Source organism: Artibeus jamaicensis, unplaced genomic scaffold (genome assembly GCF_021234435.1).
Source record: "Artibeus jamaicensis isolate MK-2021 breed Jamaican fruit bat unplaced genomic scaffold, CSHL_Jam_final contig_519, whole genome shotgun sequence".
NCBI classification, from domain to species: Eukaryota; Metazoa; Chordata; class Mammalia; order Chiroptera; family Phyllostomidae; genus Artibeus; species Artibeus jamaicensis.
The window spans coordinates 28,664,121-28,685,050 of record NW_026521871.1 but is presented as its reverse complement, the minus strand read 5'-3'; the positions used below and the strand labels follow the sequence as shown (position 1 = coordinate 28,685,050).

The window sequence follows — 20,930 nt, the reverse complement described above, 5'->3', positions numbered from 1 at the left end:
AGCTGGGAGCATGTGAGGGGAAACTAGTCTATGCTTCTCTCTCTCACATCACTGTTTCTCGCCCTCTCTTTCTCCCTTCTCCTCTCTCTAAAAATAAGTAAATAAATAATAATAAAAAAAGATAGTTGAACACCAAAATTAATAGCAATTTTAAGGAATTCTACTCATTGGTAACATATTCTTCTTCATGGCCTCATTTTCTCCGAGTGTATCTTCAAGTTAAAACTTATAGTTCATTCAGTAGTGCTGATTCATTCAATTAAAAACTGAGCCAAACCTTCAATATGCCATTAGAAAGAAATGTAATTTAGCTACAACTATTAGTTTTCTTCTTACTCACCCAAATTTCTTGTCTCATAAGTATTTGGTAACTGTGTAGCAAATTAAAAAAAAATCAGTCCTGGTTAGTGTGGCTCAATGGATTGAGTGCCAGCCTGCAAACCAAAGGGTCTCTGGTTCAATTTGCAGTCAGGGTACATGTCTGGATTATAAACCAGGTCCCCGGTAGTGGGGCACATGAGAGGCAACCATACATTGATGTTTCTCTCCTTTTCCCCTTCCCTTCCCCTCTGTCTAAAAATAAATAAATAAAATCTAAAAAAAAAAAAAAAATCAGAAGATCAGATAATAAATTTAGATAAAACACTACTGGAAATTTTTGTTTTATATTTATTGAATGACCTGGATAATAAACACTAGGATAGTCATGTAATTTTTCTACAGATTGTGACCCAAACTATCCTTGTCAGATTTTTAAAAAAACCATCATACTAGGTTTATGACATATCAGAAGCAAAAGCTATTCTGTAAAAAAAAAAATCTTCAAATGTTAAATAGTAGAGAACATTTTGCATTTGTCCATTTAGGAAATACAGTTTTACCTTTTGGTTCTTGCACAATGAGGTGTGTACATTCATTCATTTTCAGTTGTCCCATGTATTGACCTCCATGCTTAACTGTGAGCTGCTGAACTCTCTTTCTTTCTGGGCCATCTAAGCCAGTCACGCAGATTATGCAACCAAGGAAAATAGGACATTTGAAGTCTTCCATGTTTACTTCGGTATATCTAGTTATTTTACTGGGGAAAACAAATGGTAAAAAGGAAAAAAATGAACATATTAAATATATCAGTAGTTTAAAATTTACCAGAAGAATGAAGACAAACAATATCACTAATGCTTTCCCCATTTTTTAAGATTATAATTACTTTTAAGAAAAAAGAACTCACAGGCACACTCAGAATTACACTAATTGCTCATTTAGACCGGCACCATGTCTCTAATAAAAAGCGTTTCAGACAGTCTCTCAAGCCTGTTTTAGGGGAAAACATTTCATTAACTCTAAGTCCACATGGCTAAAGTGGTGTATTTTCCAAAATTTTAATTTTGGTTGCCTAGTAGAAAAATGGAATTTGTATCCTTTTATTATACGATATAAACAATAAGCAATGATTGGGGACAGAAACCAACAGAGATGTCACAGCCAGTCTGCTGCCAGGCTAGGCAGGTGTGCTGGTGAAACAAGCTGGGAATGAGGGTGCCGACGTGGAGACATGATCAGGGTGTGCTGGCTGCTGTTGAAGGAAGACAGTAAAAATTCCTAGTTAATTCAAACGGTGGCACCTGGACACAGGCTTGTCATTCTAATTTTAGGGAAAACTCAGTTCTGTCCCCTGAAATAGGCTCTAAGCTCCACAAGGGCAGAGATGCTATCCTGTTTTGCTCACTATGTATACCTGCTGCCCAGCTCAGGCCAAGTACATAAAATGGGCTTAATTAATACTTATTGACTGATCACCTCCTAGTTAATGGCTTACATGTTTACTTTCAGCCGCACACATACCCACCGTGGGAGGAAACACAGCAGCCAAAATGGCTAATCTGCTCTCCGCCGTAACACATGGGCACAGTATTAAAGGATAAAGCAACATAAGAGTTACAGCCACCACACTGATTTCCCAACTATTTTACCTTTACTGCTGAAGAAAATTTTATTATCAAAGCAGTTTGTACCTTGTAGCTAAAGCTAAACCCACAGCCCATTCCACCTATCATTTGTCCTGCTAACAACAGCTAGATGCTGCTCTTGTTTTCACTGTAGAAAAGAATAACGACCCTGTTTTTGTCCCTGAATGACAAATCCACAGAGGATACCATAAAACCTACCCTGTTAAAACCCACAATAAGCCAGAATGACAGAATTAATCACTTTTTCAAATCTAGAATACATATAAATGTTTTTCTTACTTCTCTTGTGACTTCTCCCAAAGTGTTTTTACCCAAGAAGGAAGCAAAATAGGTTTCCTTAGATTTGCAGCAACTAAATACTTTTTGCTACCAACTTCTCCGGCAATGAGGTGTGTAACTGACATATTAAGGTCTCTGTATACGTATCCACCCATCATTTGCACATATTTATGAACTTCTTCCTGTAGTCCCAAGAGAAAACATGTTATTAAAACAAAAGCAAACAACCTCTCTTCTATTTTTGTACAATGTCCCATAAATATCTTGGTAAGTTTGAATGTACAAATGTTTCTTATTACCATAAAGTAAATAACCAAATTACTTTTTGGAAGTAAGGTAATATAAATTATAAATTGTAAAATAATTACCTTTATACATTATTTTCCTGTTTATCTCTTAATTCCATGAAGTTATTATACTATGTTGCTTCTCTAATAGATTATTTTCCAGACACATTTTAAAATATGTAAATTATATATAACATTATATATTACATATATCAGAATCTTTTTTAAAGATTAACTATAGTGAAAAAAATGTAATTCAAAAGCAAACTCACTGACTATATAAAAATGAGTTTCCTTTTAAAATTTAAAAAACAAAACACTTCAGCTAGCCAGTTTTCAATAAAAGATTCCCCTGTATCCAATTTATTAAAAAATAAAAGATATGCACTGATGTATATTGACTTCGTTATAAGTCATGAACACCAAGTGTAAAGTCTTTCAAAGTATAGTGTCATAGGGAAGAATTAAGAATGGAAATAGATGCGTTAATCATATTCCTCAACACCTCTCCACTTACCCTTTTGTCTTTTTCCAGGCTGGTACAAGATACAGTTACATCACACATAACCATGTTATAAACTGGATGTTCAGCCCTTGGGACACACTGCTGGTGGCGCATACAAAATATGACGACTTGAGGACCAACAATTCTGCAGCCAAGCTATAAGAAAAGGAAAAGCTAAGTAGAGAAAAAAACTTCAGTTTTATAAAATTACACTTTGTAATATTTACCAATTCTTTATACACATTGATGACCACCACAGAAAAATAACCAACTTGTTATAAGAAAAAAATAAAAACCATTATACAATTTCTCAGACATACTACTAAATACATGCACCCACATAAAAACAAATCCAACAATGCAAGCTATTAAAAGAAATAAGATCTAAGAGCCACATTCACTCAAAATTGCCACTGAAATTTTAATCTCTGAAGTGAACACAATCTTACTGATGGGGGAGATGAGGAACAGCAGTCTTATGGCAAAGGTGGCAAACACAAGGCCCACGGGCTGAATCTGGCCCTCCACCTTGTTTTATCTGGCCCGATGCCTTGTTTCTACTGGGCAGCAGTACCGAGCTCCTTGCCCCTAGTTAGGGAGTAGTTACATTTATACAGTCCCAAAAATATATTTGGCCCTTTGAAGGCAACCACAAGCCAGTGAAAATGAGTTTGACACCCATCTTATGCTATAATAATTAGGAAATGTCCATATATACTTTTCAAATAAAGCATCTATCCAATGAAGCAGTTTAAAAGTATGAACCTAAATAACTCCTTCATGAAATACTTCTATGTAACCAAAAATACCCATATAATCCTTGGCAGTTTCTACATTTGTGTTTTAAATACTGTCTGCAATTCAAAGTCTTCCCATGGAAGACCCACAAAGACTTCTCTTAAGATGCTGCAGGTTACTAAAAAAAAATGACCTTTCATTATCAACGATAATTGACATCAGCACATTCCAGCCAAGCTAAAGAGCCTACATTTGTGAAAGTCACCATGGCATGACTAACTTAAAAATCTACGTTGTAAATGATTATTAGAAAAAAAATTCAGTTTTTGATGCTACTGATTCTGACAAGCAGTGTTATTTCCAAAACGAGGACAAGACCAACAGTGCTTTTGGCAAAAGCGAGCACAGACCCTCCATAAATTGTACAGATGCTGCATCTACCTACTCTTCCATGTTTTCTTCTTTTTCAAACAAGAATCACTTCTTTGTAATCTGGATGGAATTACAGCCCGTTTACTTTTATTTCAATGCTTCTCTCTTGTCCAGACACCAAAAAAGTAATGAGTCAGTAGACTCTAGAATCAACAGAAAGAAATAAGATGGCTCACTGGTATATCAGCAATACTCATCACCAAAATGCTTCCTTTTAGCATACGATTTGTCAGAGACTATGTGTACAGGCACTAAAGTTCTACCTGCAGGAGCATGGAGGAGAGACAGCAAGTAACCAAGCATTACTTTGAGGTCTGTTCCTACTCTTCATTATTTCTCCCTGAAGTATTCTGCAATCACACTGAGTTTAAGCACCACAGAACTCCACTAAAATGCTTCATTACTATATGGTTCACTCGTACTAAGCAAAGTTAAATCCCCGGAAATATAAAAATTACATATAACAAAAGTTTATTGTAACATAATTAGCCTTTAAAAATATTCTGTTCTCCCCAAACCAAAGGTTTCCTCTGTATTCATAACTTGCATAACACTTCATGATCAGTAAAGAATTTATGTCCACTGATATAAAAAACCCACAAAAACCCAAAAACACACACATAAAGGAATACACTAGAAGTCAGCAAACCTTTTTGAGGTGATCAAAGACAACACCACTAAAAGGGTCACAGATATAAAGTGATCTATCATTCTCCTTTATCTTCAATGCCTCTTCTTCTGTAATAATCTGAAGATATTCTTCTGATTGGAATTCTTTTATTGACTGAAAGAGAAAATAAAATAAGATTGCACCTGATGGTCAAGATGGAGGCCTAGGTAAACATGGCTTGTCTCCTTGCACAACCACAGAAAAAAATTACAACCAAACTACAAAACAACATCACCCAGAATCACTAGAAAACTGAGCTGTGTGCAAGTCCGACAACCAAGGAATTAAAGAAATCATATTCACTCAGACAGGCATATTCAACCAATGGAGACATGGAACAGGCAGTCCCACTCCACATGGGGTAGATAAAAATTGGGAGGGATATCTTGGGAGTGAGGAATCCCAGCCCCACACCAGAACACCTAGCCCATGGCTCCAGTGCCAGGAAGATAAGTCCCTATAACTTCTGGCTGCAAAAACCAGTGGAGGTTGGGGCAGTGGAAGAAACTGCAGGATTCTCTGGCATCTCCTCTTAAAGGGTCCCCAATGGATTTAGGACTTACACAGACTCACCCCCTCTGGGCTTCAGCACTGAGGCTGCAGCTCAAAGGGCACCAGTGGCACATGGGGAGAAACTGAAGTGTCTGGGATCAAAAACTGAAGTGTGTGACATCAGGGTTTTATCCCCAGGGACTTGCCCTCCTGGACAAAAAAACAGAGGCCAGGCAACAGTCACTATCCCTTTTTTGAGCCCTTCCCCACACAGAGTCAAAGTACAGAGGCTCCTTCTTAGAGTACCTGAGACTCTGCCAACCTGGCTCACTGGGTTCCCTGTCCAGGCAATTACCTAAGGCTCCACCCCATCCAATTTCACAGGTGCACTTTTCTACAATAGACCATGCTCCTAAGATAGGGAGTCAAAAGAGCGCTACCTAATACACAGAAACAAACACAGGAAGGCTGCCAAATTGAGGAGACAAAGAAATATGGCCCAATTGAAAGAACAAAATAAAACTCCAGAAAAATAACCTAACAAAATGGAGATAAGCAATCTATCAGATGCAGAGTTCAAAACACTGGCTATCAGGATACTCAGGGAACTCACTGGGTACTTCCACAGCATAAAAAGACCCAGGTAGAAATAAAGTTTACACTAAGTGAAAGAAAGAAAAATTTACAGACAGCCAAGAGTGAAGTGGTTGAAGCTGAGAATTAAATCAATGATTTGGAACATAAGGAAGAAAAAAACATTCAATCAGAACAGCAAGACGAAAAGAATCCTCAAAATCAATGATAGGCTAAGGACCTCTGGGACAACTTCAAACATACCAACATATGAATCACAAGGGTGCTGCAAGAAGAAGAGCAAGATACTGATAATTTATTTGAAGAAGAAAAAAAAGAAGGAAACTTCCCTAATTCAGTGAAGGAAATAGACATGTAAGTCCAGGAAGTGCAGAGAGTCCCAAACAAGGTGGATGCAAAGAGGCCCACACCAAGACACATCAAAATTAAAATGCCAAAGGTTAAAGATAAACAGAGAATCTTAAAAGCAGCAAGACAAAAGCAGTTAGTTATCTACAAAGGAGTTCCCCTAACTAAGGCTGTCTGCCAGCTGATTTCTCAAAAGAAACCTTGCAGGCTAGAAAGGATTGGCAAGAAGTATTCAAAGTGATTAAAAGCAAGGATCTACAACCTAGATTACTCTCTATCCAGTAAAGCTATCATTTAGAATGGAAGGGCAGATAAACTGCTTCCCAGACAAGGTAAAGCTAAAGGAGTTCATCATCACCAAGCCATTATTACATGAAATGATAAAGTAACTTATTTAAGAAAAAGAGCATCAGATGTTCCAGCCAAGATAGAGGCGTAAGTAGAAACACTTCACTTCGTCACACAACCAAATGAAGGATAGCAACCAATCTAAAAACAATAAACCAGAAGCACCAGATAAAGCAAAGTGCATGGAACTCCAACAAACAAGGAGTTAAACATTCATCCAAATCGGTAGGAGGGGCAGAGATGGGAGAAGGGCAGCTAAGGGGAGAGGACACGCAGCAAGGTGGCAGATGCAGGAGAGGTGGGACTGGCTGAGAGGGATAGTGGCATGGCAGTGGACTGCACAAGCAAGGCAGGGCTTGCTGAACAGGAAACTAAAGACTCAAAGCTAGCTGTAAACTACTGCAAAGGTTTTATTGCCAAGGCGGGAGAAACTCCCAGTCTCACATGAGAGAGTTTATTGGAAAGTGGGGCTAGAGCAGAACCAGCAGCATTATTCCCTCTCTGACCCCTCCCTACAGAGAGCACCACCCCCTTACAACATAACAGGTGCACCAAGACAAAGAAATATGGCCCAAAGGAAGAGACCAAAACTCCAGAAAAAGAACTAAGCCACGAGGAGATAGCCAACCTATCTGATGCAGAGTTCAAAACACTAGTAATTAGGATGCTCACAGAACTGATTGAACTCAGCTGCAAAATGAAGGAGCAAAACAAGGCTACCCAAAGTTAAATAAAGCAAAATATATAGGTTGGTGAAGGGAAGGAAACCTGATCCATATCAGTGATTTGGAACAAAAAGAAGAAATAAACATCCAACTGGAACAGAATAAAGGAACAAGAATTTTTAAAAAATGAGGAGGCTTAGGAACCTCTTGGACAACTTTAAACATTCCAACATCCAAATCATAGGGGTGCCAGAAGGAGAAGAACAAGAGCAAGAAGTTACATCGTAATTGTATTACCCAAGAATAAAGATAAGGAGAACCTTAAAAACAGCAAGAGCAAACGAGTTACCTACAAAGGAGTGCCCATAAGACTATCAGCTGATTTCTTCCAGGCAAGAAGGGGCTGGAAAGAAGTATTTGATGTCATGAAAGGCAAGGATGTACATCCAAGATGACTTTATCCAGTAAAGCTATCATTTAGAATGGAAGGGCAAATAAAGTGCTTCCCAGATAAGGTCAAGTTCAAGGTGTTCCTCATCACCAAGCCCTTACTATATGTAACATTATAGGGACTTATCTAAGAAAAAGAAGATCAAAACTATCAACAGTAAAATGACAACAAACTCACAACTATCAACAACTGAACCTAAAAAACAAAAACTAAGCAAACAACTAGAAGAGGAACAGAACTACAGTAATGAATATCACATGGAGGGTTATCAGTGGGGAGGGGGAGAGGGGGGAAGGTTGGGAGGAAGGTACAGGGAAGAAGAAGCATAAGAGATAGGCATAAAATAGAGAGTGAGACGTTAAGAATGCTATAGGAAACAGAGAAGTCAAAGAACATATGTACAACCCATGGACATGAACTAAGGTGGGGGGATGCTGGAGGAATGGGGGGTGCAGGGCGGAGGGATGATAAAGGGGAAGAACAAATGGGACAACTGTAATAGCATGATAAATAAAATATACTTAAAAAACATCAAAACAGCAACAATTTCACAACTATCAACAACTGAATCTATAAAACAAACTAAGCAAACCAGCAGAACAGAAACAGAATCACAGAAATAGAGATCACGTGGAGGGTTACCAGTTGTAAGGAGAAGGAAAAGAATGGGAAAGGTGCAGGGATTGAGAGGTACAAATTGGAAGGTACAGAATAAGGAGGGGGATGTTAAGAACAGAGTAGGAATTAGAATATCCAGAGAGCTTATACATATTACCTATGGACATGAACTAAGCTGGGTGCTGGAGGAGGGAATGGGTAGTACTGTGTGGAGGGGAGCAAAGGGGGAAAATTTGGGACAACTCTAATAGCATAAGCAATAAAAGGTATTAAAAAATAAAAAGACTCCACCTGAAGTTAGTCACCTGTATTTAAACCCTATGAACTTTATCTTCAAAATCCAGCCTTTTCCTTATTGGAAGCTACCACCATTTCTCACCTAGACCTCTGTAAGAGTCTCTCAAGTGCTTCCTTCTCCCTCCCTTACCCTGAATCTATTCTCCATAGAACGCTAGCAATATTTTTAACAATATAAATCAGGTCGTGTAACTCTCTGTTCAAAAACTCCAATACGCCCAGGCTGGTGTGCCTCAGTGGATTGAGCACCAGCCTGAGAGCCAGGGGGTTGCTGGTTTGAATCCCAGTCAAGGCACGTGCCTGGATTGAGGGCCAGGTCCCCAGCTGGGGGAATGGGGGAGGCAACTGATCTCTGTATCTCTCACACATCAGTATTTCTCTCCCTCTCTTTCTCCCTCCCTTCCCCTCTGTCTAAAAATAAATAAAATCTTAAAAAGAAAAACAAAACCCAACTCCAATGGCTTCCCAGCACACTCAGAATAAAATCCACATTTCTTATGATGGCCTATAAGATCAGAGAGTCTGGCCCTTGCCTGTCTCCCTGTCCTTACCTTCTACCTTTCAACCCATCTTGCCTTTTCTCTAGCTACTTCTGCTTTCTTGCTATGACTGGAACAAGCAAAGCGTGACCTCATTTAGAGGCATTGCTCTTGTTTCTACTCCCAGGAAAACTTTCTGCCAGGTCTTCACCACAGTCAATCCCTCACTTCAGTGAGACCTGATCAAATGTCACCTCCTCTGAGATACCTTTTCTGATCGTGCTTTTTAAAATAAAAACAACCTTTTCCTCCAATCTATGTTATACAGAAAAATAACACTAAAAACATTTCATGATCTTGTTTGCTATCGTATCCTGGCACCCAGGTAAGTACTCAAATATTTTCTGAACAAAATTTAAAGTCCTTATGTTACAGTGATCATTTTAAAACAATTAAGATCATGTCACTGTTTTGATTAAAACACTAGTGGCTCTCCATCTCACTGAAAGAACCAGCCATAAAGTCCTTGCAAAGCCCTACAAGACTTCTTTACTCCCAGTCTGCGAAGCATCCCTTAATATTCTTCTTTCTCTATCTCTTGTTCACTAGAGCCACACCAACGTTGGAGAGACACTCTAAGCACTTTCCCGGGGGCCTGATTGTTCCCTCTGCCTCAAACCCTCATCACAATCATGTCCGCATGGCTAACTATCTCATCTCCTTCAAGTATACTGAAATATCTTCTCCATAAAGGATACCCTGATCACATGCTATCTAAAATTACAAGCCCTGGCTGGTGTAGCTCAGTGGATTGAGCACGGGCCTGGGAACCAGACAATCGCGGTTCGATTCCCAGTCAGGGCACATTCCTGGGTTGCAGGCCAATTCCCAGCAGGGGACGCACGAAAGGCAACCATACATTGATGTTTCCCTCCCTCTCTCCTTCCCTTTCCCTCTAAAGATAAATAAATAAAATCTTTAAAAAAATAAAAAATAATATAAAATAAAACTACAACCTTTGGGTCTCTTCCACCCCCCAACAAACATCTTCCAGACCCATTAACCTGTTTTGCTCTTTTCTCTTCTCATTGCACTTAGCGCACTGTAACATGCTGTCTAGTTTACTGATTTGTCATGTCTGATAACTATTTATTTCCTCCTGCTAAAATAGAATGTAAACTCTGAGAAAATAGCACTGATGCATTCTAAGTACTAGAACAGTATTTATCAGATGCGGACACCAATAATTATTAGCTGAACTGTAAGGAAAATCCTGCTACAACAGTGCCACTTAAACTTTAATGTACACAGGATCACACTGAGGATCTTGTTAAAATGCAGATTCTAATTGGTTAAGTCTGAGCCGAGACCCAAGTTCCACATTTATAACAAACTCTCAAGCCATGCAGATGTTGCTGGGTTCTGTGAGCAGCAAGGCTCCACACTACCCCGAGATTCTCCCATATTACACCGGACATAATAAAACATACTTTAACATTAACCAATTAACTAACAAATTATTTGTAACTAATACAAGACTGACTCAAACTTCTTCAACACACAAAGGTCTACTCTGATTAGTAGACAAAAGAATGCAACTTAATTTTCAAGAACAGCAGGTCTGTCACTTTCAATAGGAGCCTTAATAAATTTAAAGCTCCCCAAATATGTAATAAAATATGTAACAATGATATATCTGTGTTAATGGAGACTAAAGTAAAACTATGCATTATGAAAATGACTATTACTAAGATATAAAAGCGCAATAAATTAAAAGCCCTAAGAAAAAAATAAATTCTAAGCATCAAACAAGATATTTTTCAACTGTTCTTACCTCAAGAGCTTTAAGAAAATATTCGGAATTGCCTGATGACTTCAAAAACTTCACAAAAAGTGGCTGTTTGTCATTTCCAGACATTTTTGAACTGCCAAAATAAAGGAACCATTAAATTAACAAAAACAAAAACACATTACCCATGACGTTATATGCTTAAAAGCACCTATTTTTACTGCCCAGACAAGAATGTATAAGGGAGGACATTTGGGCCTTGTTCATGAATTCATCCACTTTGTTTGTAAGAAACGCTGGAATATGGGCAAAGTCAAGAAAAAATATGACAACACCAGTTCTTGCAAGTCAGAGAACGTAATCGATGTCCCTAAGCTGAATACGTGGAGGGCCTTTGCCAAGGCGCTCTAAGCCCCCAAGACGAAGAAAAGCAATTGCATTCAGCTAAGGGCACACGGAATGAATCTGTCTCTGCCGGCAACTCAGAGCCTCGAGGTCTGTTCATCCCTCAGTACACGGACTTTAAAATAAACGTGCAAGCCAGGTAGCAAGGTTATGCCCAGTAAAGGCCGGACGCTCTTGCTCCCCAGCTCCGGGGGAAAGGCCCTACTCCCTGCCCGGTCGGAGTCGCAGCCACACCTCCCGGGAGTCAAAGTCCCACCCGCCGGTTACGAGGGCAGGAAACCTAGGCCGCGAAGGCCAGAGAAGGCGTCGCGACCCCCATCTGGCGTGGGGAAAGAGCGGGGTCTTCTCTGCGCGCCTCACTCACCTCAGTGGAGCCAGGGGCCCTGGGGGAGGCGAGTGGGGGCGCGCGCGGCCCGCAGGAGAGCGGCTGGGGTCGGGCGCCAGCCCGGCACACACCAGCCGCACCCCGCGGCGCGCCCACCCCGAGAAACTAGCAGGACCCGGAAATTGCCGAAGACCCGAACTGACTTTCGCGCCAACCGCACGGACGCGCTCACCTCTTCCGGCGGAAGTGACATCAAATTGCTGCTGCGGTTGCGTTAGAGACGGGAGGCGTCCGAAGTTGGGGTGCGCAGCCATAAAGTGTGTTACCGAGCTGGTTTGGGGGTTGGAGGAAGACTCGGGATGGATGCCCTGGGGTTTAGGCTTATGAAGAGTATCCCCGGGCTCCGCAGGGAGGTGACCTAGCACCCACGGCTCAGGGGGTGAGGCCGCAGGCCAGGAGTACCTTAGAGGAGGTCCGAAAACATCGAAACATAAGCATAACACCAGGGGAAAAGAGCGCTTTCTCAATACATATTTCATACCTGCCGCGGGCCAGGCAGTGCACGAGAAACGGTATGTTACATAAAACAAGCCTCTCAGGCAAATAGTGGTATTTTCATTTTAACAGGTAAAATCTGAGGCTTAGTTAAATGATGTGTCCAAGGTCATACAGTTAATTGGTACAATTAAGATGTTAAGTCTTTCTAACTTGTGGACAAAAAAGGGGTTCTGTGGAAAGGAACCTCACAGGGTGATCTAATCATAAATTCCTAACCGGGCAGGTCCTGGAGGGTAGTCATGCCCCCAGGCATAAAGCTTTTGTAAAAGGCTTATCTTTACCTGAAGGCATCTCTGTCTATTGTTTCTGCTGTGTGGGTTAACACACCTTTGAAATGCCTCCTTTCGGACCCCTCCCTCCAATAGTGCCTACCCTTTAGGACCCCTCCTTATAAATTGTGAATCTTAACTATCCTGCAGTCTGATTGGGGCCTTGCTTTCTTCCACCTTCATATAATCTTCCTTACATCCCCTCCTTAATCTCAAATGCATAAAAGCAACTGCAAACTGTTAGTCTCTAGCCCAGGAAACATCTCAGTCTAGTGTGGTTTTGCTTCCAGGTGTATCCTGTTTGACTCAAACTAGGTTTTTACAAAAATTCTCTACAGGTTTGGGTATTCTTTTGTTGACAGGCTCCATGGACAAGTTTTTGGTTTTTTTTTTCTTCAATATAGCAAGAATATAATTACTGCCTACCAGAGCCAAGAGGGCTGAAGGGAAGAAATGGCCAGGATGACATGAATAATATACATAGTGCAAAGAGGTCTTTGCCAAGATCATCAAGAGCCCTCCCCACTCTTGTGCTGCAATGAGCATATCATCTTTCTCTGCAACTCTCTGAGAGTAGGGGAGGTCTGGTGCGGAGAGCCAGCCAGCAGCCATCCCTTAACACAGTTGAAACGGATGAGATGCATCTGCACAGCAGAGGCAACTGTGGCTGGACTTGCTGTCTATCTCTCCTTGCATGTTTGTTTTTGTGATTAATAGGCGGTGGGATTTTTAGACACTTGTATTTCAGGTCCAATGATCCACAAAATTCCAGTGAAGTTGTACAAAATAATTTCTTGGCCAGAGAACAAAGTCCCCCCCTTTAATGAAGAAGCCCCTGAATATCTAAAAGTTGATGGAGTAACAACCCCTTTTCTACCTTGGACGAAAATATATATCAAGTAGAATTAGACAGATAAAAGAAGCAGGACAAGTTAATTAACTATTACAAACTAAGCACGTAGAGATAATTGCCCCATGCCTAATTATAAGAACTTTAATAAAAATAATAAGACATCTAAAGCTCTGTACATACAGCTAGTTCTAACTGTCTAATTAGACTCTCCTGGTCAAAATAACCTTTGTTTAACATAACTTGATCTATGGAATTTCCTGTACTTTTTCTAGTCACCTCTGCATTGATCTTTTCTGCTTAATTGGTCATGCCATATACCTATTATGTTACAATCTCTATAAAAATAAAGCTTAAATTGAACTCTCAGAGTTCGGTCAGTCCCACAGAGGCTGGCTGTTCTCTGGAATCCAACCGGGTGTCTGACTCTTCATTCGTCACCTGCGCCGTCCATCCTTTGGGGACTTTGAACCCTGCTGAGGCTGGACCCCGGCAGTGTGGGCAGAAACTAAAGTTCAAGTGGCAAAGGTCATGGGGAGAGGAGCTAAAACAAGACTGCGGAATCTTGGATTGCTCAGAACAAGTGACAAACTGCTTAGATAATGTTTCTTATTTTATGCTTGAAATTGAAAAGCTCATGATTTTGGATTGAGTGATAATGAGAATTTAATGCCACATACCTGATTGTTTTTCTTTTTAGCACTGAAAAATGGTAATAAGCAGCTTAGGTCTAAGTCTGTAAATATACTCAAGCAAGGTGAGTCAGAATCAGTAACACTAGGGCTCAAGGTGAAAAAAAAAACCTTATTGTTATTGTTGGGGACAGAGTGAGAAAAGCCTTAAAAAAAAAGAGACAGAGAGAGAATGCCACTGCTAATTGTTAAGGAGCACGTCGGTCATGAAACTGTACTAATAATGACTATCTGTAGGGTACCTAACAGTTGACAGGACTCCTGCTTGCATGATTCCTGTTTGCTTTCTCAGCAATCCTCTAGTTACTAGAGGATTTCAACTCCTTAACAGTTAAGGAGTACTTACATTTACACAGTCCTAGAATTATTTTGGCCCTTTGAAGGTAACTATGAGGCTGATGTGGCCCCTGGGAAAATGAGTTTGACACCCCTGCTCTAGTATGTGGGTGTCATTGTACCATGTTGTGTAGATGGGGAAAGTGAGGCTGAAGAACTTGTGACCCTCCAGAGCCACAGAAGTGGCCGCACCTGGGCTTGAGAAGTGGTGGCTGACTGGAAACCCTGTGCCCTTCCCGACCAACCCCACAGCTTCGTGTCACATGCTGCCTGCCTGTCTCTGCATGAAGGTCAGCACCAGGGCAGGAGCCCATTCTTGACATTTCTGGGGCTGAGTGGACGCCTCATGAAGAGAGTCAGTCGTAAATGCCACTAATGAAGATGAGAAGGAAAAATGAAATCAGCCCCAGCTGGATTTGAATAGCAGGGGAGTCAAATTTGTCTTTAGAAAAGGGGAGCAGATGACAAGTTATCCCATCTGCATCTCCACGTAGGCAGAGGGCTTCTTCATCTAGTGTAGTACCTGGACCGGGTGCCTCAACTTCACCTAGGAGTTTGCTGGAAATGAAAGTTTGGGGGCCTAACCTGAGGCCTGCAGAGTTAGGAACTCTGGGGTGGGTCCCAGCATTCCATGTTTTCACAAGTCCTCCAAGTGATTGGGATGCACATTAAAGTTTGCTTGCACAGCAGTCTGTTAGCAAAGGGTAAAAGTGGTTATGTGGGTTGTGGTTAGTGAAGATTCTGATGAAATTGGGTAATAGGTATGATATGGACCCCCTCCCCCCATAGCTGCCTCAGAAGAAAGAGTTCAGGGATTAACTTTCCCCTCACCTCCCTGGCATTCAAAAGCACCTCTTTATTTCTTCTATTTCTTTTTTTTTAAATATTTTATTTATTTATCTTTAGATGGGAAGGGTAGGAGAGAGGGAGAGAAACATCGATGTATGGTTGCCTTTCGTGCGTCCCCTGCTGGGAACTGGCCTGCAACCCAGGCATATGCCCTGACTGGGAATCAAACTGCGATTGTCTGGTTCACAGGCCCGTGCTCAATCCACTGAGCTACACCAGCCAGGGCTTATTTCTTCTATTTCTTGTTATATTTTGCGACATAGATAAAATTTCTCAAGATAAAAAATATTAAAATACAACCCTGGCTGGTGTAGCTCAGTGGATTGAGTGCGGGCCTACGAACCACATGATTGCGGTTCGATTCCCAGTCAGGGCACATGCCTGGGTTGCAGGCCAGTTCCCAGCAGGGGACTCACAAGAGGCAACCATACATTGATATTTCTCTCCTTCTCTCCTTCCCTTCCCCTCTAAAGATAAATGAGTAAAATCTTTGAAAAGAAAAGTTTAAAGAAATTAAAAAACAGATTTTAAGGGCTTATATTTGTTTTCCAAGGCTATAAATGAATGAATATGTATAAATAAAGGGATTTTAATTTAAAATGAGATTATTTCATTGCTGCAAAAAGAGTTTGGAGTGCCAAACATTTGTTTAAACTGTTGTCTTCAGAAACCTGAATGGTAAAACAGACCTACTGAGTCTGCTGAGGTGAAGGGAAGAGGGGGTAAAATGGAACATTAGCAGCACATGTTGGTCCTGGCTGCATTTCACTAGTTATTATAAGAGAGAGATGACAAGCTCAGGGAAGAATTGGCTTGTTTGCAAGCAACAATAAAAAGGAATTTAGAAATCTAAAAATGTGAGGTTTTGCAAGGTTGGAAAAGCTAACTGCATCTAGGCCCTAAAAACAAGATATGCACCAGAGAACTAATGAGCAACAAATGGCCACTACAACACATCCACGTGGAAAAGATCTAGGGACCTCCCACCGACCTGGGTGAGCACTGTCTAATGAGAGAGAGAGAGGCAGGTATGGGGTCAAGGAGAGCAATCGGGCTTGAAAATTAGGTCGAGAGTGAACTCCAGTGTGGCCACTGTTGCAGGGAAACAGCTCTACCATGGCTTCCTCCTGGCAACTCTGCACATATCCACATGGACAGAGGGTGGAATTGCAGCATATCTGAGTCTTGGCCAAATACCTTGTGATCCTGCTAGAACAGGAGAGGACCCATCCTCTATGGAGGCCCCTATGGAGCTGCTAGCCAGGAGGCCACCTCCTGCTCGTCTTCCTGCCTGTTTTCCTGCCTCTCCTAGGAGTCTGTCCTCAGATAGCTTCTCCTGGCCTCCCTGGTTCTGATGAGGTATGGGCTTTCTACACCACTCCCCTGAGAATAGACCTGCAGAATACTAAACCACTTAGCTGCTGTCTCTATTTGGCTCCTCAGTGTTTCCCACAACTCACGTTGCAGCCCTGTGCATTTCAGTGTCATTTTCTTTGATGTGTGGGTCAAGGAATCAGGGAGCTGGCACTTTTGGTGTCTGCTTCTTCTTCTTCACTCTCTATGGAAGTAATAAACAATGTATGATAAATCTAAAATTGTCTCATGTGTCTTCAGTAGCCTAATCAGGCCCCACCCTTAACCTTGTATGTGTGGGGTTGACTACTCCATAAAACTGAACAGAAGTAAATAGATCTGAAGGTTATTCAAGTTTTGAGATAATTGCTTTGTGAAGAAAACCAGAAATGTGGAGTATTTAAACTGATACAATCTTCAAGCTCTAATAGTAGGAAGAAGGAAAAAGGCAGGCCCCAAGGAGCACAAACTTCTCAATACCATGCAGATGTGGCTGGACAGGATAATAGGAAAAGAAGACCTTCCCAGAATGAGGTGCCAGGGACCTTGGAGAGAAATGAGCAAAGGAGCTACTTTCAGAGAGTGAATCTGAGTCTAATCAGGCAGAGGAACCACCCAATCCCTGCCCAGTAGGACCTCAAAATTGATGCTGACTGGCAACAGTGAGTTGCTGTTTTCACTCCTCCCCTTTCTTTTTTTTTAAATATATGTTATCGATTATGCCATTACAGTTGTTCTATTTCCCCCCTTCATTCCCCTCAACCCTGCACACCCCCTCCCCCACATTGCCCCCTCTAGATTATGACCACGTGTCTCAAGTTCTTTAGATTCTATATTTCCCATACTATTCTTGCCCTCCCCCTATCTATTTTCTACGTACCGTCTATGCTACTTATTTTCTGTACCTTCTCTCCCCTTTTCCCACTCCCCTGTTGCTAACCCTCCTTGTGATCTTCATTTCTATGGTTCTGCTCCTGATCTAGCTGTCCTCTTAGTTTGCTTTTGTTTTAGGTGTGGTTGTTAATAACTGTGAGTTTGCTGTCCTTTCACTGTTCATCTTTTTAATCTTCTTCTTAGGTAAGTCCCTTTAACATTTCATATAGTAAGGACTTGGTAATGATGAACTCCTTGAATTTGATCTTATCTGAGAAGCACTTTATCTGTCCTTCCATTCTAAATGAAAGCTTTGCTGGATAGAGCAATCTTGGATGTAGGTCTTTGGATTTCATGACTTGGAATATTTCTTTCCAGCCCCTTCTTGCCTGTAAGGTCTCTTTTGAGAAATCAGCTGACAGTCTGATGGGAACTCCTTTGTAGGTGACTGTCCACTTATCTCTTGCTGGTTCTAGGATTCTCTCCTTCATTTTAATGTTGGCTAATGTAATGATGATGTGCTTTGGTGTGTTCCTTCTTGGGTCCAAGTTCTTTGGGACTCTCTGAGCTTCCTGGATTTCCTGGAAGTCTATTTCCTTTGCCAGATTGGGGAAGTTCTCCTTTTATTATTTGTTCAAATAAGTTTTCCACTCGTGGCTGTTCCTCTTCCCCTTCTGGTACCCCTATAATTCGGATGTTGGAATGTTTAAAGATGTCCTGGAGGTTCCTAAGCCTCTCCTCATTTTTTTGAATTCTTGTTTCTTCATCCTTTTCTGCTTGGTCATTTTTTTCCTCCTTCTGGTCCACTCCTTTGATTTGAGTCCCAGTTTCCTTTCCATTACTATTGGTTTCCTGTGCATTGCCATTCATTTCAATTAGTTTAGCCTTCATATGTTTGTCTAATTTGTGGCTATAATCAACCAGTTCTGTGAGCATCCTGATGACCAGTGTTTTGAACTGTGCATCTGAAAGCTTGGCTATTTCTTTGTTGCTTAGATTTATTGGCTCTGGGGCTCTGAGTTGTTCTTGAGCCATGTTTTGATCTGTTCGTGCCTTTAACACAGGAGTGGAGTCTTAGTTGTTCACCAGGGCGGGGCCACCCAGGTCGCTAGTTTGTGACGCTGTATATGGGGGCGGGGTCACAGAGGGACAATGGTGGTCCCCTCTGCCACTTCTCATCACTGGGGCCTGCACAGTCTGTCTCACCGCTCACTCCTTCACCAGTTTATCTGCGTGCGAATGTGTGACCGTGGTCAGCCCTCAGTGGGTCCACCACCTTGCACCCTCAGTCGGTTCGCCCGCTTCTCCACACCTGGGATCCGCCCACGGCTGCTGGCACACCTGGGTCTTGAGCCCCGGTCGGGCCGGTGGATCTTTCCTGCCTGACCCTGCTGTGCTGCTGGCTCTGCCCCTCTTACCGGTTTGGCTGAAGGGTTCCTTGTTGTCAGACTTCTGTGTAGTTCAATTTTCTGTGGTTTGGCTGCTTTTTTGTTGCTAATACTTTGTTGTTTTTAAACTTAGTTGTGGGAGAAGGCGCAGTGCTTCCACCTACGCCTCCATCTTGGCAGAAGTCTCTATCCTCCTCCCCTGTCTAAAAGGGAGTTTTATTGTAGTTATGTTGCCCCTGTTACAACGTCCTGTATCAGGTATGCAATTGCAGGGGGGGTAGGGGTGGCAGCAACTTGTGTGTTTCGTCCATATGTCACTGGACCATAAGGTGAATTCTGGTAGAGACCATGTAGCAGATCAGTATCCTACACATTCCTCAACCTTAACAGCTTTAAAAAAAAATATCACCCAAGGATACATTTACAGAGGAAAGCGGAGAGAGGGAGGGAGAGATTGGCTGCCTCTCTTTAAGCGCCCCAACCAGGGACTGAACCCACAATATTTTGCTGTATGGGACAATGCTCCAAACAACTGAGCTACCCGCCAGGGCTCAGCCCTAACCACTCAAACACATTGCAAAACTTCCAACTGCCAGCACCTGTGTTTCTTTGCATGAACACATTCTCTGACACCAGGAGCCTGCTTTGCCACCTGCACAGTAGACCAAAGAGTTAGGACCTAAGAAAAAAAACTCTTGTTTGCTTGCCCCTTGAATGGGATACTTTGCTGTGTCTTTCAAGGTGTCCCTAGTGGAATTAAGTTCCAGGCTCTGCAGTGAAAACTGACTTGTTAGTACAACCTTTGGATGCCTTCTTCCCCCTGCCTTGCTTCCTCATTCTCTTACTTGTGTTTACTTACTAAATAAAACATTGGAAAAGTCTTTTCTAAAGTCTGTTTTCTGGGGGAACTCAAACTAAGACAAAAGACCCAAGACGTATGCTTCCCTTTCACAGTGTGTTGTTACTGGGAAGAATTTGCCCAGCCAGGGTTTTAGTCGCCAGCCTCTTGGCACATAGGTGGTGGGACTGAGTTATGGCCAATAGGATATAGGTAGAAGTAATGGTTATCACTTGCAGGCCTGGTCCATGAAAACCTCTTGTACTGCCTTGCACAGTCTTCCATATTCTGGATGTCAACACATAGGACAGTCTTGGAAGCCACATGTTAAAAATGGCAGAGCCTCCCTCAACCTGGATCTCTGAATGACCAGAGCTGTGAAGGTGAATTTACCCGTGCATCTCCAACAAATTATCACCACTGCTGCCAGAGGTCACCTTATAAATCGTTAAGCCATTGAGATGTGCAGCTTCATTTGTTATGGCAATTAGTAGCAACCTAGTCAATTCTGAACTTTATATCCACAAGGACCTTAGAAAGGGGGAGGGTGAAACTGCTCCAGAGACAAATGCCAGAGGCCACATGAGAAAGACCATGGACTGAGGAAGCAGGCTGCCCACTTTGAACACTGGCTCTCACACATACTAGTTGTCTGACCTTGATGAGTTATTGAACCTCTCACTTTCTTCCTCTATGAAAAGGGAATGATAGTAGCACCTACTTCATGGGATTGCTATAAATTAATACTTGAAAAACACTTAGCTTAGTGCTTCGTGCACATTTAATGATAAATTTACAAATTCTTAATTTTCCAAAGGTCATTCTTGCCATAAAGTCTTTAAATTATTTCCTATACCACAATCGTCTAACCTGCTTGCTACTGTGACAGGTTGTGCCAAAGCAACAGAGATGGCTTTAGCACTTGGATGTCCTTCCTTTGCAATGTAACTTTGCCCTTGTACATAGAAAGTTTTCAGAGTTTGCTCCATCCTGAGGTCAGGGTGCACCTTGGCCCTTTGGATTTTAGCTGTGTTAGCTTTAGATAGATGATTAACTTCAGAAGGCATGTTCACCTCTTGATCCTATTTGGTTTTCATCCACAGATCTGCAGAGCAGATTGCTCAACCCACATTTAAGACAATCATTTATGTGCATTTATTCATTTATTTGATATTTTTGAGCCCTATATTATACCAGACCCTATTTTCCAACTTAGGATTAGCATATTGAACAAG

The 20,930-nt window shown here is 41.6% G+C and overlaps 1 protein-coding gene across 6 annotated transcripts in view; it reads right to left on the bottom strand.

Annotated features, from left to right (window-relative positions):
- The window catches only part of TOPBP1 (DNA topoisomerase II binding protein 1), a 60,919-nt gene extending 49,026 nt beyond the window's left edge, over positions 1-11,893 (bottom strand). For 4 of the 6 annotated variants that reach the window (XM_037143872.2, XM_053669025.1, XM_053669024.1 and 1 more), the window contains exons 1-6: positions 11,729-11,893; positions 11,005-11,095; positions 4,858-4,992; positions 3,051-3,194; positions 2,247-2,428; positions 882-1,078 (exon numbers count right to left, since the gene is read on the bottom strand). In XM_037143872.2, coding sequence (XP_036999767.2) covers positions 882-1,078; positions 2,247-2,428; positions 3,051-3,194; positions 4,858-4,992; positions 11,005-11,088 — 742 coding nt within the window. In that variant the 5' untranslated portion in view covers positions 11,089-11,095; positions 11,729-11,893. Of the gene's footprint in view, positions 1-881; positions 1,079-2,246; positions 2,429-3,050; positions 3,195-4,217; positions 4,352-4,857; positions 4,993-11,004; positions 11,096-11,728 lie in introns of those variants that run through there. The other 2 variants (XM_053669027.1, XM_053669028.1) reach the window with 2 other exon arrangements.
- Positions 11,894-20,930: the final 9,037 nt, after the last annotated feature.